The 18,001-nt window shown below is 46.3% G+C and overlaps 1 protein-coding gene and 1 long non-coding RNA gene across 2 annotated transcripts in view; both read right to left on the bottom strand.

Annotated features, from left to right (window-relative positions):
- The window catches only part of GALNT9 (polypeptide N-acetylgalactosaminyltransferase 9), a 375,903-nt gene extending 374,888 nt beyond the window's left edge, over window positions 1–1,015 (bottom strand). Inside the window, exon 1 of the mRNA XM_021412958.1 lies at window positions 579–1,015. Within this exon, the coding sequence (XP_021268633.1) occupies window positions 579–782 (204 nt within the window). The 5' untranslated portion in view covers window positions 783–1,015. The remainder of the gene's footprint in view (window positions 1–578) is intronic.
- The window catches only part of LOC110406609, a 40,888-nt gene continuing 28,223 nt past the window's right edge, over window positions 5,337–18,001 (bottom strand). The window contains exon 3 of the long non-coding RNA XR_002443520.1: window positions 5,337–5,916. This is a non-coding gene — a long non-coding RNA (uncharacterized LOC110406609). The remainder of the gene's footprint in view (window positions 5,917–18,001) is intronic.

Genomic DNA, 18,001 nt, shown 5'->3' with positions numbered 1-18,001 from the left:
ATTAATGTTAATGGGACTTACGCACATGCATCAAGGGCAAACAGACCCCTTACCAGAGCAGAAGCATAAATTACAGCTAAGTACAGGCAGAGCAAACCTTCAGTTTGCTGTTTTACCATGCTAAGAAGGATGCACTTTCCATTTTAAGATCTCAGCAGCATTTTTTTCTTTTAGATGGAAAGAGCCAATGCTGTTGGTGAAAAATTGCAGCTGAACATGAAAGTATCTCAGTCTGCCATCACACTGCTAGGCAAAGGCTATTCCAAACCTACCCAAGCATTACAACTCGAGGAAGCACGACATAAGTATTTATCATGCTGTATTTGCAGTACAAGCAAATCCCAAAATGGATTTATCATTTTCCCTGAAACCCTCACCTGGCTTCTGTATTCACACCTGACACCTGAGTGTACCTGATGCTCATATTCATTAGATGAAAATGTGCTTAAGAGCTTAACAGGATAGCAGGTAAAGTTCACAAGGAAAGATGAAGAATGAAACAAGGATCAACTACAGAGTGGTCTTAGGTATCAAGGCTGACCATCAGCAATCAGGTGTACCAGGGAAGATGAGCTGACCTGAAACCGAGTGGCTGTGATGAACATCTCTCCAGCACCTTCACCAGAGCTCAGACTGACTCCCCAGGTCCAGAGATTTGAGGAAAGATCACGTCCCTCGCAGCAAGGCCAGGTGACAAAGGCTGCCATGGCAACTGGAGAAGTCCTCAATAATGGGAGCACAGAGTCACTGGGACAGAGCAGTGTCCTGCTCTGTTTATGCATTTTCTAGACAAGGATTCCTGCACTGCATGTCCTGGCTGTTATTGCAGTATAAGCATTGTAAATGGACTGGTTTTTGTCCAAAGCCAAAAGATAAGTGCTTATGCAGCAAGACGATTAAGATAAGGAGAGCAGTCATGTTCAGACTGAAGGGACAAAATCTGTTTGAAGTTCCTGTGTTTTAGGCAAGGAACTTGATCTGCCATGTGAAAAATAAAAAGCCCCCGTTACCACAGTCAAATTCTTACTCTCATCCTACAAGATTTGCCATACCTTCTGTCTAGCTATACACTCCGCTGTGCCAAGAAAGCAGCGCGTTAGTCAAGCACAAGATCATGAAGTTACATCTCCATAGCTATGGGATACAGCCCTCTGGGATGTACAGGCACTGCACAGGAGCAGAAGGTGTTTTTGGAGTACCCCTGTTAATGGCTTTGCAAAGAACCTGCAGCCACGGTGCACAGGCAGATTTTTTTTATTAGACTACATTTTCCTCATGTACTTGAGTCATATAAAGCACATAAACTCATGAATTCCAACTAAGACTAGCATAAATCAGGGATAGCACCACTGAAGCCAATGGAGTTGCACTGGGGTGAAAAAGTGGCATAAATCAGAGCCTGACCAGGTACACATTTTCTTTAAGGTAGACAGACCATTAAGTGGCTTACATAGACTCCTTATCACATTACAGTTCTGTAAGGTAAATAACAGTCACCATGCACTGTATGTAATGAATTGCAGCCTGCAAAATACAAATGGCCATTTTTTCTCAGGGAATCTCAGCTCAGAGCTCTGGGACCGAAAATAATGGGCAATATTCTCCAGCATTCATGTGTGACATTCCCATTAGTATTAACAGGAGGTATGTGCCCAAAGTCAGGATGTATTCATCAACAATCTGAATTGGATATTTCTGAAGCTCCTGATCAATGTTCCAGTTTCTTACTCAGAAATGACGCTCCTAGAGAACAGCCACAGCTCTTTACTCATCCTTGCATAGCCCTTGCACAGGAAAATATTTGCACAGTGGCAGGTAGAGCTAGAATCAGAAGCAAAGCAGCCTTGTATCAGTTACCTCTGAACCTCGAACTCCAAAGCTGGCTTCTTCAGCCTCGTGACATGATTTGAAGGCCAGATGGCAGCTGGTAGCTAAAGCATGAAGAAGGAGAACGGGGAGAAGTTAGGTGACCATGAAGCCACAGGGCAGATCAGTGGGAGCTAGTGAAGCCAAGCCTCTGACCTTTTGGTCACATATTCTGTCATATGCTACCACCTTCCTACATTTAACCTGAGAGGCTGTAATCTCTCTCATGTTTCATAAAGTTAAGTCTATTGACTTCAAATAAGTTTGCACCAAGCTTATGTTGGAGAAGGTAAAATCAAAATTCTGATCCTCAAAGTAAAGCAGAACTAACCAGTGAGATAATTTAACGTAGTAAGTTTACTGATGAACTTCAGAACATAAATGCTCAGCGTGTCTGTTCTCATCCCAAACAGCCTATGCACATGTGTTTTACTATTCTCTGCTTATTTTTTGAGTTACACTTCAAGATGACTTGTATATGGAGCTGCAGCAGGTGCAACAGGCAACCAAACTGTAGCTGACACAGGCAGAGCATGCACGTGTGCACAGCTTCACTAACGAGAACAAATTGCTTCCTGAGTTGCACTTAAGGAGAGCCATAGGCTGGTTCAAAACTAAACATATGCTATAGCATATCATTAGAACACAGAGCTTGGGGAGAACAGAGTGGCATGAGTAGATAAATACAAAGCTAAGAAGCAGTGGAATCCTTGCAGGAGAGAAGGAATGAAAGACACAGAAAACCAAGGAGCACAGCTGCTTGAAATAACTTTAGAGAAGAAATGGAACAGTTGCTTGCCTCAACCTAAGCCCTTATTTCTGAAAGTAAGAACCTTGGCAGCACCACCTCTTGCCTGCTCAGGCACTGGGAGTACGTCACAGAGAACAAAAGGGTGGAACTGAGTGCCCAGCCTAAGCCATCAGATCTCAAGATTTCGGAGGTATCAGCTGTGCAATTAGAAAAGGTGTTTTTAAAAAAGACTTTCAGGACAGCAATACCAAGTGCTTGCAGCTGTGAACACGAGGGCTTAATCTCAGAGTTACTGGCCTGGGGATAAAGCCCAAGTACTCCGTCCATACCTTCACAAGCTGTAATTAGGATAATAGAACAATGTAAATAGGACTCTCAGCTAAACAATAACTGACAGCGATACAATGGAGGGGTCGGGGGAAGCTAATCCAGAAATTCAGCGTGCACCCCCTTAAGCAAGGAATTGGAGCGCTACTAAAAATAGAAGGTGAGACTGTCTGACAGCTAAATTGCCAGTGGTGGCTTAGCATGGATTCGGTTACATTGCTCAGCGACCCTCAGTGAATTAAATAGATTGAAATGCTAATGATAGAGTGAATTCCCAGTGCAGAGGTAGAATAAAGTAGTCAGATTGGGTTTCAGACAAGGTGAGTTCAATGGCAAGAGAGAGATCAGCGTTTGTTTGGATCGAGGTACAAAGGTAATTTGTCTAGATCAGGGCAGAGAGATGCTGCTTTAAAGCTAAGTAACACTCCACAACCAGCATGGCCCCGCCAGCCATCTCAGTGACTGGTAGGTTCCTACCATCACTGCAACATTTTTCACTGGTCTCAAAATGCTCTTAACGGCATTATCATTTATCTCCTAATTAGTTAAATGCTGCTCTGATGACAGATGTGTGATGGTTCACCTGTGCTGTCACTCAAGCTACACTTATAATTTGCAGTGAGATGTGTCGCAAAGCAGTGCATAATGAGACAATAGGGTACACCAAGGGTGTGCTAACACACAGCTTTGGGAGGAAAATAACAGTGGTGTTTTCACTCTTTGGTATCTACAGGATACCATGGCAGTGCAAAAGGATACGGAGGTTCATCTTCACGGCTCCTCAAATTCAGGAATCAATATTGCCACTCTGTCAGCACAGAGCAGACAAAGCCCTGACCGAATGCTGTACCTGCTGTTACACACACGGACTGAGCCCAGGCCACCTCCTGAACAGAATGTATGCCCTAGGCCAGAGATAACACATACTGATGCCCTGCTAGAGCACACAAAGAATAAGAACCCAGCCTGAAACTCTATCCAGGGTTTGCTCGTTTAAAACAAGTCTGGAGGCTCTCCAGAGCAGGTATATTACTACATAAATTCCAAGATCAATTTAGCCTTAAACAACTGATCCATCCCTTCTCATCCAAGGTCACAGAGCAACTCAATGACACTAAATTAAAAAAAAAAAGACAACACAAAACCAACACCCACCACAACCGTCTTGAAAAGAAATGCCCTGTCCTAGCAGAAAGGGCAATTAAAGACCTTATTTGACACGATAGGGGCCTCAGCATCACTTGGTGCTTTAAAAATGAGAGTAGGCATCTTTCTAAAGGATGTGTTTCAACTCACTACTCTTGTAATACAGGACAGTTATTCTCATAAGAAAGTGACATTGTAACATGTCATTCTACTATCAATCAATGGTGTCATAGTACTTCAGTGTCAGTTGTCTGTTTCCATTACAATAAATAAAAATTAGGTATTCTAGAGAAGAAAATGTTATGTAAGCCTATGTAAGGCTGAGGGAAATGTAATGCGTTGTGCCCACAGGAGTTTCTTTTGCTGTAGCATTCATAAAGCTGTGAGCAGGAAACTCTAGCTCTTCTGATAGCGGTGCTTTTGGTCTAGGAACCAGACCTCATCATCTGGTCATTGAGTTAATTACTGTGTAAGGGAAAAACAAACAAACAAACAAAAAAAAACCCAACCACATGAAAATAAGATTTTCCAGAGTGGTAATTCAATTTACATTGCTCTGTTTCAGTGCTGAGATTCAAAAAAGGACCAGTTTTCAGATGGCAGCTGACTGCAGGAATTAGCCCAGGCAGAATGCATTCAGAGCAGTCATTTTTCAGGGACCGCGCTTGGAGTGAGGCTTACTTCTGCCTTCCTCTTGACTGAGATCGGGTCTTGGTTTTGTCTCACTATCACTAAAGGAAAAAGAACATGTGGGCAGTATTTGTGAACTGCATGAGGCAGCTATGATGACTGCCTGAGGACCATCATCCTCCGCATCCAAGGTTAACAGGAGGCTGGGGCCATTTCTCCCATTATACCAGTGAAAATGTGATTAAGTGCAGTCGCTGAAGCAGAGAGGCTGACAGCAGAGCCTCACCCCTTGTGGTTCCAGGCCTAAATGAGATTCAGCAAGTAGAAGTAATTCTTGAGAAGCAGCACCCTGATATGCTCTCTCCATTCACAGTAAGTCCACTTCATGCCAAGTGACTCATTACCATGAGCGAAGGGAATGCGATTCAACCTGAAAAAGTACATGTAATTTACATAGATTACTTTCCCAGTTGGTTTCCATACTGTGGAGTAATAGGGACTGCCTTCAAGACAAAAAAAGGATAGTCCCATGAGTAATTCTTTACTTGACTATTAAGAGATACTAGATTGAAGAGACATTGGATACAGCAGTCAAGAAAAAAATGTTGCAAAGAAGGAAGATTTGTGCTGTATTTATTTCTACTGTTGTGGAAGTGAAATGAAATTAGCATTTAGAGGATGTTTCAAACAGCACTTGCGAAGTGAGGAAGAAATGCTTCTCTTTGCCGCCCATGGAAGTCAGTGCTGGGAGAAAAAAAGAGAATGTTGGTTCAAAGATGTGCTTCTCTCCTCCAGCTGGGCCTGGCTTGTTGTTCTGGTCAGAGGCAGCACCACACCATCAGCTTTTGTAGACACAGACATCACTGCGGCACCAGGGGCTCACTTCTGTGAAGGAGGTGGTCTCCAGACTCTCTCCTCCCTCTGAGTGCTGCAGCACTTCACAGGATGAAACTCAGCTTTCAGCATTCATGTATCAGGCCATTAACCTAAAATGAGGATGTGATTTCACTTACAACTCCACAGCAAAATGTAGCAACTGCAGTGGGTGGTTTGTTGTTGCTTTCGTTGAAACACTTGCTGGCAGAATTAAAACAGGAATAAGCAACTGGTTCCTGCGAAGTCGTAAGGACAAACCCAGACTGCTTACTTTCTACGTAAGTGGTTTAATGTAGCGGGGCACAGGAGGAGCAGAAGATCTGTCAGGAAAAATAAACAGGAAAGGAAATATTACTTCAGAATAACTCCTCCCAAGTAAATTGAGCTTCCTGAAGCAGCAGCATACAACTACTGAGTTCCAAGAGTTTCATCCTGGCTCCAGGCACTGCATGATGCTCCATTTGACAAACAAAACAAGTTCAAGAAAAACAACCTTGCTAGATTAACAGAGCAAGGAGAGACTGGGGAGAGCTGGCATGCAGCTCACCACGTACAGGGCTTCTTGTACTGTAGGAGAGCAGGCAGGCTCTGATAAGCATCCAGATCTGAAGCCCATAAAACTTCCCCACGCTTTGAACCATCAGCAAAGTCAACAGCATTTTAGGAAGTGTAGCGGTCAGTACACACAGCTGGCTGATGAGGATGTCAGTGATGGCACTGACCAAGGAGAAGCAGGGAAACGCAGCAGCACCTCAGGGCAGTACAATCCCAGCATGAATCCGGAGGGCAAAAGTGAAAATCTCACCCCAGTCACAGGTGAAAACATGAAATATGAAGCAGAGAATACTCTTGTGATGGCGGGAGTACTGGGAGTCTGTTAGCCAGAACAGCACTGTGTAACTTCTGTAATTCTGGACCTGATAGAGAGGCACTACATAATCCTTCCAGGCCCTAGAAGAAAGTGTTTTGCTCATTTAACTAGGGCTCTAAACACGGAACAGAAACCTACTTAGAGTTGTTGTCTTTGAGTAGTTCAGAAGTCAAGTCAGAAGAGTTCAAAGGAACGTTTTTATCCCCAAATGTGCACAGAAGGAAAGTTACACTGTACATCAGCATGAAGCAGACATGCAAATCAGCACCTAACTGCAAACCCAAGGCTTTACTCAACCTTCCCTCCACAGCTTCATGTCTCATGAAATCTGCTTCCTTCTCCTTGTATTTCTTATCCTCCTGACCCAGTGACTTTAAGATGGTTACCCACCTAAAACTGTGCTGCTGCTAGAAGAGGTTCACCTCTGCTCTCTGATATATCATGCAAGGGGTGGATAAAATTGCTTCCTGTATGAGGCATTCCCAAGTCATTCTTCTTCATCTGTGTATAAGAAACTAGCTAGAAATTAACAAGCATTAAGCAAGTTGATGAGACTGAGAGGATCAGGACACATTACCTGAGCAGCATGACCTGTGACAAATATATATGGACATGTAACTGCATCTCATAAGAAGAATTATGGCATGCTCTGCAATCCTATCTGCAGCTCAGGCTGGGGAGCCCTCCTGGAGCAAGCCATGGCTCCTTCAAGTGGCTCCATCTCCTTTCTAGGAAAGTCAGAGCTCAGGAGAGGACAACAAATACCGAAGTCTTCTCTCAGCACAGGAGCATTCCCAGTTCCCACAGTCCAGACAGCCCCAGAAATCCTATTATTGCTCTTCACATTCTTACCATGTTGTTCAAACTCCCTTGCTTTCCCACAGCAGTTTGGCTGTGCTCCCAGCCACACTGGAAGTTTTTGTTTGTAGACAAGGCCCCGTGAGTCCACTCTTAGCAAAAAAAACAAAAAACAAACAAAAAAAAAAACCACTGTGTAGGATCTGAGCACAGAACTATTACACAGAAGATCATAGCTGCTTGAGAACTTCCTTTGAAATGGATGAGATCTGTCCATTCTGGGAGACAGGAGAGACTGCACAGGTGAAGAGATCAGAGCTAAGCAAAGTGTGGGCTCTCCTTAGCAGCTGGCAGAGGCTCAACAGCTCTTTGTATATTTACTTCAGTGTTACCTCAGGCAAATTTTAATGTGAAATCAGCTACCTGGAGCTAGCTCCAGGTATTGCACTCTGCTGTAACCACCTCTCCAGAGTTTTGGGGCCAGAAGTTCCATCCTATCCCTTGGCTTGTTCCACCTCCCAGCCCAGCGAGGTGGTCGATGCTCAGGACCCACACAGATGTCCTTGCGCCGAGAGTCCTTTTGCAGAGGGGAGGTGTCACCTCTGTCCCATCTCCTGTTGCGTAGGTGTCCCACAGGGCACTGTCAAACAAGTGCGTGGTGGCATTTCTCACACTATCAGCTCCTTGCCTTTCCCTAAGGAAAAGTTCTGTTAGCTTTTCTTTTGTCTGTTCCTTTCAGAAGAGGGAAGGAGAGAGGGATAACCATCAGCAAGCCCTTGTAAGCAGCGACAGGGCCCTAAGGGCTTCTCCACACCAAAGCCAATGCAGCAGTGTAACTCCTGCAGGCTGCTATTGTGGTCTGTGTTTGCACTCTCTAGTCTTTAATTACAACTGTTGTTGACAACTGTTTACAAGACCACTTGCAGCTCTGTCTTGGAAATCAATTCAGATGTTAACAGTTACACTGTGAATGGGTTTGAAGCAAATGGGTAAAGGCCATAAACTTGACACCAGAAAATGTAAACCTTCAAAAAAGGAGGAGTGGGATTTCTCAAGGAATGTGACACCGGGGGACATGAGCTTCTGGTCATCAGAGAGATGCCTGCACAGTGGCATATGTGCACTCAGGGGGGCAGTAGCTTTGTTTTCTTCTGCAACGATAACATGAATGTACTGCCTTAATGATAATACACACCATGAGGAGGATTAAAGATTCCAAAGCAACAAAACTTGGGATTCTCAGCACTTGCCAGAGTCTGTTCCAAGCAAGCTGCAGCTATGAGCTGCAGTGGCTGGAGGACTCATCTGCAGCCAAGACATCCTGGGGTAGAGCTCCAAAACAGGAGTCAGAATGTACTGGGTGAGAGTTTACAGATGGGGAACCGAGGCACAGGAAGATTAATAATAATGATACTTATCATTTCTTTAATTCTTTAAATGGTACACACCCTTTAGAGATGTTGACTGATCAACCCTCTCAATACCCTGGGGAGAGGTGATTGACTATTGCTATCCTGTTTATCACAGATGGGGACTAGAAGCCTGAAATGCGCTGTACCCAAGGCCAAATAGTAGAGAACGGGTGAACATAATTCAGTGCTTTGAGTCCACTCAAGCACTCCATATCCTGCACAGAAACCATCTTAACAATTCTCCTTCTGACCGACTTCATCCTATTGCTCCTTGTAGTTGCAGGCATCCTCAGTCCTCTTGCTGAAAAGATCAGTTTGAGGCCAAGCACAAGGTGTCTTCACCAAAAAGTCCCTCAAAAGCCAGTCCTTCCCCTTGGACAATCTCTTCCCCACTGGGAAGAATAATAGCCATGTAATGCCACCAGCATGCCAGGCACTCATCTTGCTGTGCTCACTCCTCCTCTTACCACAGTACCGACATTACTGCTCCAGTGCTGCCCATAACAGTCCCCTTCCTTTTCTCTGCTTTTCCAGTGGAAGGAGGACCACATACGGCTGGGAATGGGGCTGTTTTAAGGTGGACACTGATAAATGCACAGAGATTGCTGTTCGGGAAGCATGGGATCAGAGCTCATGAGGAAGGATGTAAGGACAACAATGGAAGTTGGTGCAATCATGTAAAATGTTGGAAACATATTCAGGAAGACCAATCCTCTGCTCCTCCCTTTCTTTCCCCAGGGTGCAGACGCTCCTCCTTCTCAAAATCATGGGCACATGTGCAGCCCAATGGGATGAAAGGAACTGGGCCCCTTTTCCAAAGACTGGGTCCTCCCTGCTGACTCGTGCAGTGCCAGAGGCGGCCCAATCCCATCTGCCAGCTGTATGGGCCTGGCCATCACAGGAAGAGCTGGGAGCTTTGCCTCCATGGGAAGATCATGCTGCTATCATTCAGGGTCTGAGCATAAATTCTGTGGTCCCTTGGGGCCCTTCTTCACGAGAAAAATGGAAGTCCTTAATGCTCATTAATTAATTCAAAGTAGGCTTTGCGGGAAATGTGTAGTTTTCACATGAATCAGTGGGTTATATTAAAGACCAGCTCTGCATATTTTATTTGCTATATGATTCAGCAGATCTCGAGCATGCACTTAACTTTAAACATGCTTTCAGAGCTCTGTGAAGTCTGTGGAAGGCTGCTAAAATGCTTCAATTACTTGGAGCTTATTTAGACTGTGTGTGATTTAGGGCTAGGCATCTGCAATCACAAGTTTCCAATACTTCACCTCCTACTGCAGCACCTGAATACGTCCTCCTCTTCTTTTGGCTGAAAACTGCTAGCACTGTGTGAAAAAGTAAGACCCAAGCCTATGGGAGATCCAAGTCTGGCTTGCTTAAAGCTCAGCAAGGCTTTGTGGTCAGAGGGCAGAGGTTGTGTTGTTTCCTGCAGGTCCAATTCAGCCCCTCTGCAATTAGGACTGACACCAGGGTTCTCTGCTTTCCTGAAAGCTGTTGAACTAGCAGATTGAGCTGCTTTGTGCCAGGAAGCTGCAACTCACTGCCCAGATATGTCGGAGAGCTTGTGAAATTGTGTGCATTTGGAAAGCACTAGCAGCCTTAGAATGCCAAGTTACCACTATAAAGTTGAGAAGAGCATCTCCTGATCATCTGTGCTTTTCTGCATGGAACGCAGCAAGCAGAAAGCATGAGCACCATGGAGGCGATTTCCCACAGCTCTGTTCTCCTGCCAAAAGAAGACCACACAGGATGGTCTCGGTGCAGCAAACACACTTCCCTCATGCCAGGGCCACCTTGCAGGCTCAGATCACTACACACTTCCCTGCCCCACAGCCCACCCAACTCTGCCAGATCTCCCCTCCTCCCCGCATGCAGCATCAGCCCTCAGTGCCTAATGATCGCTGTTTAAACTTAAAATATGACAGCACTGTGCTACACTTATGTGATCCTGTAATCATATCTTCCTACAGATGCCCTTTTCATGCAGCTTAAATATTTTACAAATACATGTCTAAGTACAAATCTACTGCATTAACTCTTGTATAGAGGGTACTTATGTTCAGCTAGGTGGCTGGGATTCCTATAAGTATAATTTACCTTGCAGCATGACAGAGCTGGGCTAGAACGCACAGCTTTTACTAGCTAAAATACAGTAAAATATGCTACACTGTGTTTCACAGATGAATCACTTCTTAAACCATACCTTTAAGTATTGTCTGTCACTGCAGTTCCTTATTGTAATACTTTGTGAGAGATGGAGGAAAAGAGAGAGAAATTGCCCTTTAAATCTCCACAAAGCTTAACATCCAGAAGAAATTAGAGACATTTGTTCTTGGAGTCAGATGGGTTGTGTAAGAGAAAGCTGTATACAATGGATTTTATTGGGGTGGAGGTGAGTAGAATGTGTTTTCGCTTATTTATTTGCATTATGTTTTATTAGAACACTGTTTAAACACAAGCTCGTGAACAAAGCAGCACTCAAACTCCATGAAGAGCAGCTGTGGTCCAAAGGGTGCAACCATTCCATCTCAGCCCAAGCAGCCCAGCCAGTGGAGAGAATAGAACTTCCTCACACCTGCTTTGAGTCAGCTGCCAAGAGGAGAGCCAACAGCATGGGGACAAAGCAGAGGAGTAGGGTGGGCAAGTCAACAGGCTGTAAGGTTTTCCTGCACTGCTATATTCAGCAGGTACCAAATGCTCTACACCATGGGTATCCAGCCTCATGCCCTGCCTGGACCACATGGAGTGAAGAGGAATTGTCTTGGGCCGTAGATGAAATATATAATATGTATACACATATTAATGTATATACGTAACACATTTCCTTTTATTTTTTTAATATTTTTTAATTAAAACATAAAAAAGAGGGCAACAAAAACATAAAACCAGTGGGTTGGGCACGTATACTCTACACAGCTATTGCTTGAAGGAGGATAGCAGGAGCTCCATAGGGCATGAGTCCACAGCAGTCACAGACAGACCAAGGAGCCGAATTATTTGGGCAACAGCCATACAAGAGCCATACCCAGGGCTTTTGAATCCTTGGCTGCTGAGCCCTTAGGTCAGGGCTGCTGAGGTCCTTCAGAGACCCAAGAGGATTTCTGCAGACTGCAGCAAGTTGTTCCTGTGCCAGACTCCTCTCTTCCTTAAAGCTACCCCTGAAATAATGCAGTAATGGCAAGGCTGCCACCTCCTAGAAGCGAGACTCAGGATCCATGAGATCTGCTCTATGCCCAGCACCAGCCCCAGGTTGGCATGCAGTGCTGCATGGCTCGGTGCAGCTTCCCATTAGCCCCACTTGCAGCTTTGGGCTTCTGTTTGGGGCTGCATGGTTGAGTGTGTCTCACTACCAAAAAAAACATTCAGAACTTACTTAGAATGATGCCTTCCTGCAGCTTTTGTAAACAGTTTGAGGCCACGGGTTTCACTCTGCCTCACAGCTTCTCCAGAAGGAGGTGACTAAGAACTGGGCAGTGCAGGAGGGCTGCACCTGGGAGCCCGCTGCGTTAGGGCTGGGAACTGCGAGGTGCACAGCTGCGCTTTGCACGCGCCCTTAGCTCACTTTCTTTGGGAAGAGGAGGCTCAGGGAGGGGAGACTTTCTTTTCTCTTTTTGACAAAACCCAGAAAAAAAACAAAAAAAACAACCAACCAACAACAAAACCCTCAGAAACACCAACTCTCAGTTTTATGCAAGAACCTTCACAAAGCTCCCCTGAGCATTCACATCCAAAATAACTCTGTCTTCTGGAGGCTGACACCTACTCACATCACTTTCCATTAAGTATCACCCTGCTCCCTCTCAGTGCTCACCCTGTGCTCCTGCACCCCTGGGCACACAGTGCTCCCCATGGACAAGCGGTGCTCCCCATGGATGCCTGGTGCTCTCCAGCACAGGACAAAGCTGCCCCGTTTGCAGGCTCTGCTCTTGCCATGAGAAGCCCAGAACATCTGCAGATCTCCGGTGGATCAACCTCTCTTTTAGCCCAAGAGATCTATGTGCCACCTCAGTTTTAAGTAAACTCCTTTCCAAGAGCATGACTGTGAAGCTAAATTCAGGCATAAACCCGTGTAGATTATAGGGTTGGAGATCCTACGAGATTAGCATGGTTTCTACTGACTTCTCCACATGCTTCATTGTAATTTCCAGCTTGCTTCACGTTCCCCGACGCTGGGCTGTAACCCAGCCTGTCACCCTGCAGTAGTACCCATGGCAGTGGGGACCAGACCTTTGTGTCACTGAAGGGACATCGGGCCAGTGCCTGGCCTGGTGCAGCAGCCCCAGCTCTCGGGCCAAGGACTTGCTGGCTTTTTCAACACCATCCGTTTTACATCTACCTTGTGAGACCACATAAAATGTGCCCTTGCAGTGAATGAGTTCCATAAAGATCAGAGATCGGTTATTGCCTATTGATTTCATGAATGAAATATGTACCCATAGTGTGAGAACTGAGCGCTCACACCACAAGCACTTGTATTATTACAGGAGATGTGCATGTTAACGAGGGACCAACTGTATTTCCCTTAAGTCCAAAGTGTGTTTAAAAGGAGAAGGAGACTCCCAGTGCTTTTGAAGTCAGAAGTTGTTAAATAGCCAGCAGCTTGAAATTTAAAATTCCTTCACATCAGGGCTCTCGGATCTGTGATCAATAGCGATTAAGTCAGACAGCACTTTTCAAAGCCTCTGGCCTTATTAACAAATAGGAAACTGAAATGGCAAGGCATTGAGACACCCGTGAGATCCCGGCGGGCAGAGGGACGGGCAGGGTTCTGCAGCTCCTGCACCACTGGTTACACCAGCTCTGGGAGCACACAGCTGCAGGCAGGCAGAGGGCAGGGAGTGCAGAGACAGCTGCTTTGCATTTTCTCCATTTGCAAGGCACAGTGTCCCTGTTTCCATTCTAATAAAATCTGGTCCCATGGTTTGCATTTTTTCCCCTCAAGCTTAAGGGCTTTAGATCTCCTTTGTAGACCTCAGCTGAAGGAGCAGGTCCTCTGCTGATTCAGCTCGGTCTGACTCAGGGTCCCATCACATGGAAATTCTGTAGGCTTTTCCAGAGGCTTTTCCAGAACTTGTTTCTGCTGCTACTTAAAGCCCTAAGGCCTTTGAGTTGTAAATACAGCAGGATTCCCTCTGCTATGTTTGCACATCACAAAGCAAGTGGACTGATCCGTAAAAAGAGCTCCATATGTTACACTGAGGTCAGTTTTTTGAACAACTGGACCCCCCCGGGGTGCTTGCAGATCTGCTTTTTCTCATCTTCTGCTCTTTAGACCACTATGCAAAATGGTTCACGAGGTTGCACAAGGCATAGGTTTGCTTACACACACATCAGCTCAGTCCACGAGCACACCATCTGCACTCAGCATGCAGCGCTTGAGCACTATTATGATCCTCTGCGGGCTGGCTGCAAGGTTAGCTTTGCTGTTTGGGTGGTGAAACTCTTCCACTGGAGGCATACGGGCATGCCAGTGATAGCTGGGCAAGTTGGGCAGGCAGCTGGCGGCTGTCTGAAGGAGCCTGAGGAGCTGAGCACTTCACAGGGAAGGGCAAGGGCTGGACCCAGGGGATTACTCTGCTCTCTCAGTAGTGCTCCTATCATTGCTCAGTTACAGAGTCACAAAACCTGCACTTGCTCCTGTCACCTGAAGAGCTCAAAAGGCAAAGAACAAGTGACCCAAATCTCTTTCTTTTTTTAAATCAAGAAGAGAGAGAAAAAAATAAGAAGATTTTTTCCCTTTTCTGGCAGTATTCCATATGAGTATGGACTGACTCAAACGTTAGGGCCTGGGCCTGCGGGGGCAGCAATTCTATTAAAGAGGAGCAAAGATTAAGAGCTTTGCTCTGATCAGATCCAGAAATCAATTTCTTCCTCTTGTAAAGCTCTTACTATTTACCATTTTTTGCAGTTTTACTAGAGTTATAAATATGCTGTCTTCTGAGGAAAAAGATAGACTCCTGCAAAATTGAGAAATCCAGTCCCTTTCTTTTTATATCCAGCAGGTGCAAGCTACCAAAAGAGATTTCCTTCCCAGCAACCACTGAATCTGAGCACTGCAGTTTCATTTACGTTTCCTGCATGAGCAAGCTAAACCCTGTTGTCGCCATGTCGCTGGATTTACGATGTGGTCAACAGTTGGTTATCTGCTTCTCTGCCTTCCAGCTGCCTTTGTCTCACTCAGAGACGACCGGCCGAGGTGAGACACGTGGCTGCTGCTCAGCACGTCACTCCAGCGGCAGTGGAAGCCCCGGGAAGCCCCGGAGCTCCTGTCAGCCCAAGGTGCACGTTAATGACCAATCGCCAAGATGCGTGCGGCGCAGAGCGTGAGCCCGTCGTCCTCAGCACGGCATCGTGTGATGACTAGCGGAGCAAAGTGTTTTATGTTGCTGTGAAAGCAGCCGACACGGCTGGAGATTAAATCATTTCAAATTCATCTTGGCATGACGCCACGAGTGCGTACAAATGGAGCGTTTAATGTTTAATGCGCTGCTCTGACTGAGCTGTGACCTTCTCGCGCAATTGCATGTTGGGGATTTCCGATGCCGTGTCACTACAAGCAGCAGTGCCACTTTGGCTGCTAGGAGCGGGTGGAAGCCAGGCAACGCGGCACAGCATCCTGCCCATCCCAGGGCCTGGCACGCAGCAGGAACTTTCCACCAGTGCCTACTGACCCACAGCACGTGATGGGGCAGACATCGTGGCTCTGCAGGCTGTGATGTCCCTCATCGTGGTGCTGCTCTCTGCATCCCTGCCAAAGCATCAGGAGATGCAGATTAGGAGACCTGGATCTCTTCTTCTAAGTACTCTTCTAAGTGCTAAAATATTGGGGAAATCAAAGAAAAGGTAAAAATGCTTATCGTGTGTGTATATTCCCCTTCCATTCCTCTCCCCAGCACAGGAAACTGTAGGGTTCTACAATGTGCAAGTTTCCTGAAGATGCCTTTATCAGCCAAAGCAGTGATTGTTTGCAACGTTCCCCCTCTTACTCCGTCACATCATTTTTATTGGTTTGCTCTGCTTCCGCTGCATGCGCTTCTCACTTCTCCACCAGAGGAAATGAGCAACACACAGACTGGGCATTAGAGAGAGAACTGAAAAGCACTTAATGCAAATTAACCTAGGATCAGCTCAAGCCCAGTGACTGCTCCCCATGTAGTGTTATTATTGATTGGTTTTTTGAGAAGCACCAAATGCTAGGAGGAAATTTCAAGCACTGCTTGTAAGTTGCCTCAACGTGGGTCAGACAGCTCAAAGCAAACCCCCACAGCTCTGCCCCAAGCAAGCTGCACTCTCATTTCTGCCTGTCCTGAGAATCAGACGTACCTGCAGAAATGCCTGAGCATTTCAAACCCCTAAAGAAGGCAGGACTTGCCCTAATCAAATAAATTGCTGCTGAGAAACCAGGCTGAATCTGAGATGCGTGCTTTCCTTTGAACATTTCTTCTCTGTTGCTACACCTTACACCATTTCAGAATCCATTGAGTTTCTCAGCTGTGTTCCCTGGGACCAGAATGGACACCAGGAAAGTACATAGCTCCTCTCCTTCTTCAAGGGAGGTCCAGTTTGGGGTCATCTCTGACTAATACCCTCTGTTCTTCAAGATCCTCCCAAAGTTAAGATCTTGTAGCTTCCTTGGGTGAGCCATTACAGTGCTTCATAATTTTGAGAATATCTCTGTATTATTGCTTGAATCACACTCTACCATCTGCTTCAGGTTTGGTAATGACATTTCCGAACATCAGCAAAAATCCCTGGCTTGGTATTTGCTGGACAAGTGTGCACACAGGTATCATTACAGCGAGAAGGTTTCCAGGAACAAACAGATGCCCAGAGGTTTGCTGAGTTTTAGTTGTAAGGTTAACCCTGGACATAAGAAGAAAACACAGGGCCTGCCAGAGAGCAAGAGAAGAGCTGGGTTAGACAATGAGACGTGAAACCCGGTGCAGCGTCAGAGCAGATGTGTCCTGACCAGCACCACGATGCAGTGGACGTGGGACCCTATGCTGGGCAGCTGTTCCAGCCTAAGATGAGCCTTTCTGGTCAGCATGAGCTCCAGTCTTTCTACCAAACAGATGCCAGTCTGCTAGGAACTGGATAGGAATTGCCAACTCATTTCATATGAGAGCACTAAACACCATCAGAGGAATGTTCCTTATTAGCGCAGGCCAATTCTGAACTTATGTGATGGAAGGAAAACACCTCTGAGTCACCCCAGGTCAGTGCTGCAAGTGCTGAGACAGCAGCAGGCTCCCAGAGCACTCCTGCTGCACCCCACACACAGTGCATTCAGAGCCAGCAGGAGGGCTGGCTGCTGCGGCATAGAGCTTCCTGGTGGGAGGCCACTGAGCAGAGTGAGGTTGGCTGTGGTTTCCTTTCTGTTCCATCAGCTTTCATGACCAGCAAGTTCTCGTGTGTGCCTGGCGCTCGGGACTACACGCATTATTGTAGGTAATTTAATTCCGGTAGGAAGTTCAGCGGGGATCCTCACCCGAGTTGCTCAGAGGGCTGTTGCACCCATCCAACGGCTCCAGCCCCAGCTGCTTCCCATGCTGGGCGAGGCGGTTGCTGCCTAACAGCCTCCTGTTGCTCAAGGCTCCGTGAGCAGAGGGCCATTTCTTTATCCTCCCAAGCCACTGGCACAGCCCTCCAGTACCATATCCTTCGCCTTTCATGAGCTCTGGGCATGAGTCTCATAGAAGCCTGAGTTGGAAGTGTGGATGCAGGGCTTGATCTAACCAAGGGAAGGCAAAGCCTCTGTGCCAAGCCAAGAGACCGCAGGCACAACCACACCCAGTAGCCCTCACACAGGGAGGAGTTTTTAATGTAATACTAATGGAGACAAAAAAAACAACGTGGGATTTTGTTGAGGCCAGAGGGCCTAGATAACTGCTGAGAAACAGAACAGTGCTCAGCTAACCTGACTAATGAGCTTATCTGGATGACCTGGCTCAGAGATGAAGGGAAACCTGCAAAACTTGAGAAAACACCAGCAGCACAAACCTTATCTGCGCTCGTAAGTTTTCTTCTCGACCTCATCTGCTGCTCCATGTGTTCTGAATAGTTTCTCTCCTCCCACAATCCCGTTTATCAGCACAATACTGGCTCTGTTAAAACCATGCCACACTTCTCGAACTAGGCTCCGAGCCTACTGGGAAGGATTTGGATCTCTTGGCAGACTTGCATATTCTGTTGTCCAACACAGAGCAGCGAGGTGGAAAGAAATGGGTGCGGCAGGTTGAGGCTAGCAGCCCTGACTCCACGGGGACTGTGACATCGGGCAGCCACGGCAGGCTGGCTGAGCAGGGCTGGCAC

The sequence above is a fragment of the Numida meleagris genome, chromosome 14, assembly GCF_002078875.1.
Source record: "Numida meleagris isolate 19003 breed g44 Domestic line chromosome 14, NumMel1.0, whole genome shotgun sequence".
NCBI lineage: Eukaryota > Metazoa > Chordata > Aves > Galliformes > Numididae > Numida > Numida meleagris.
The sequence above is the reverse complement of the archived record's forward strand: the minus strand, read 5'-3'. Positions and strand labels throughout refer to the sequence as shown.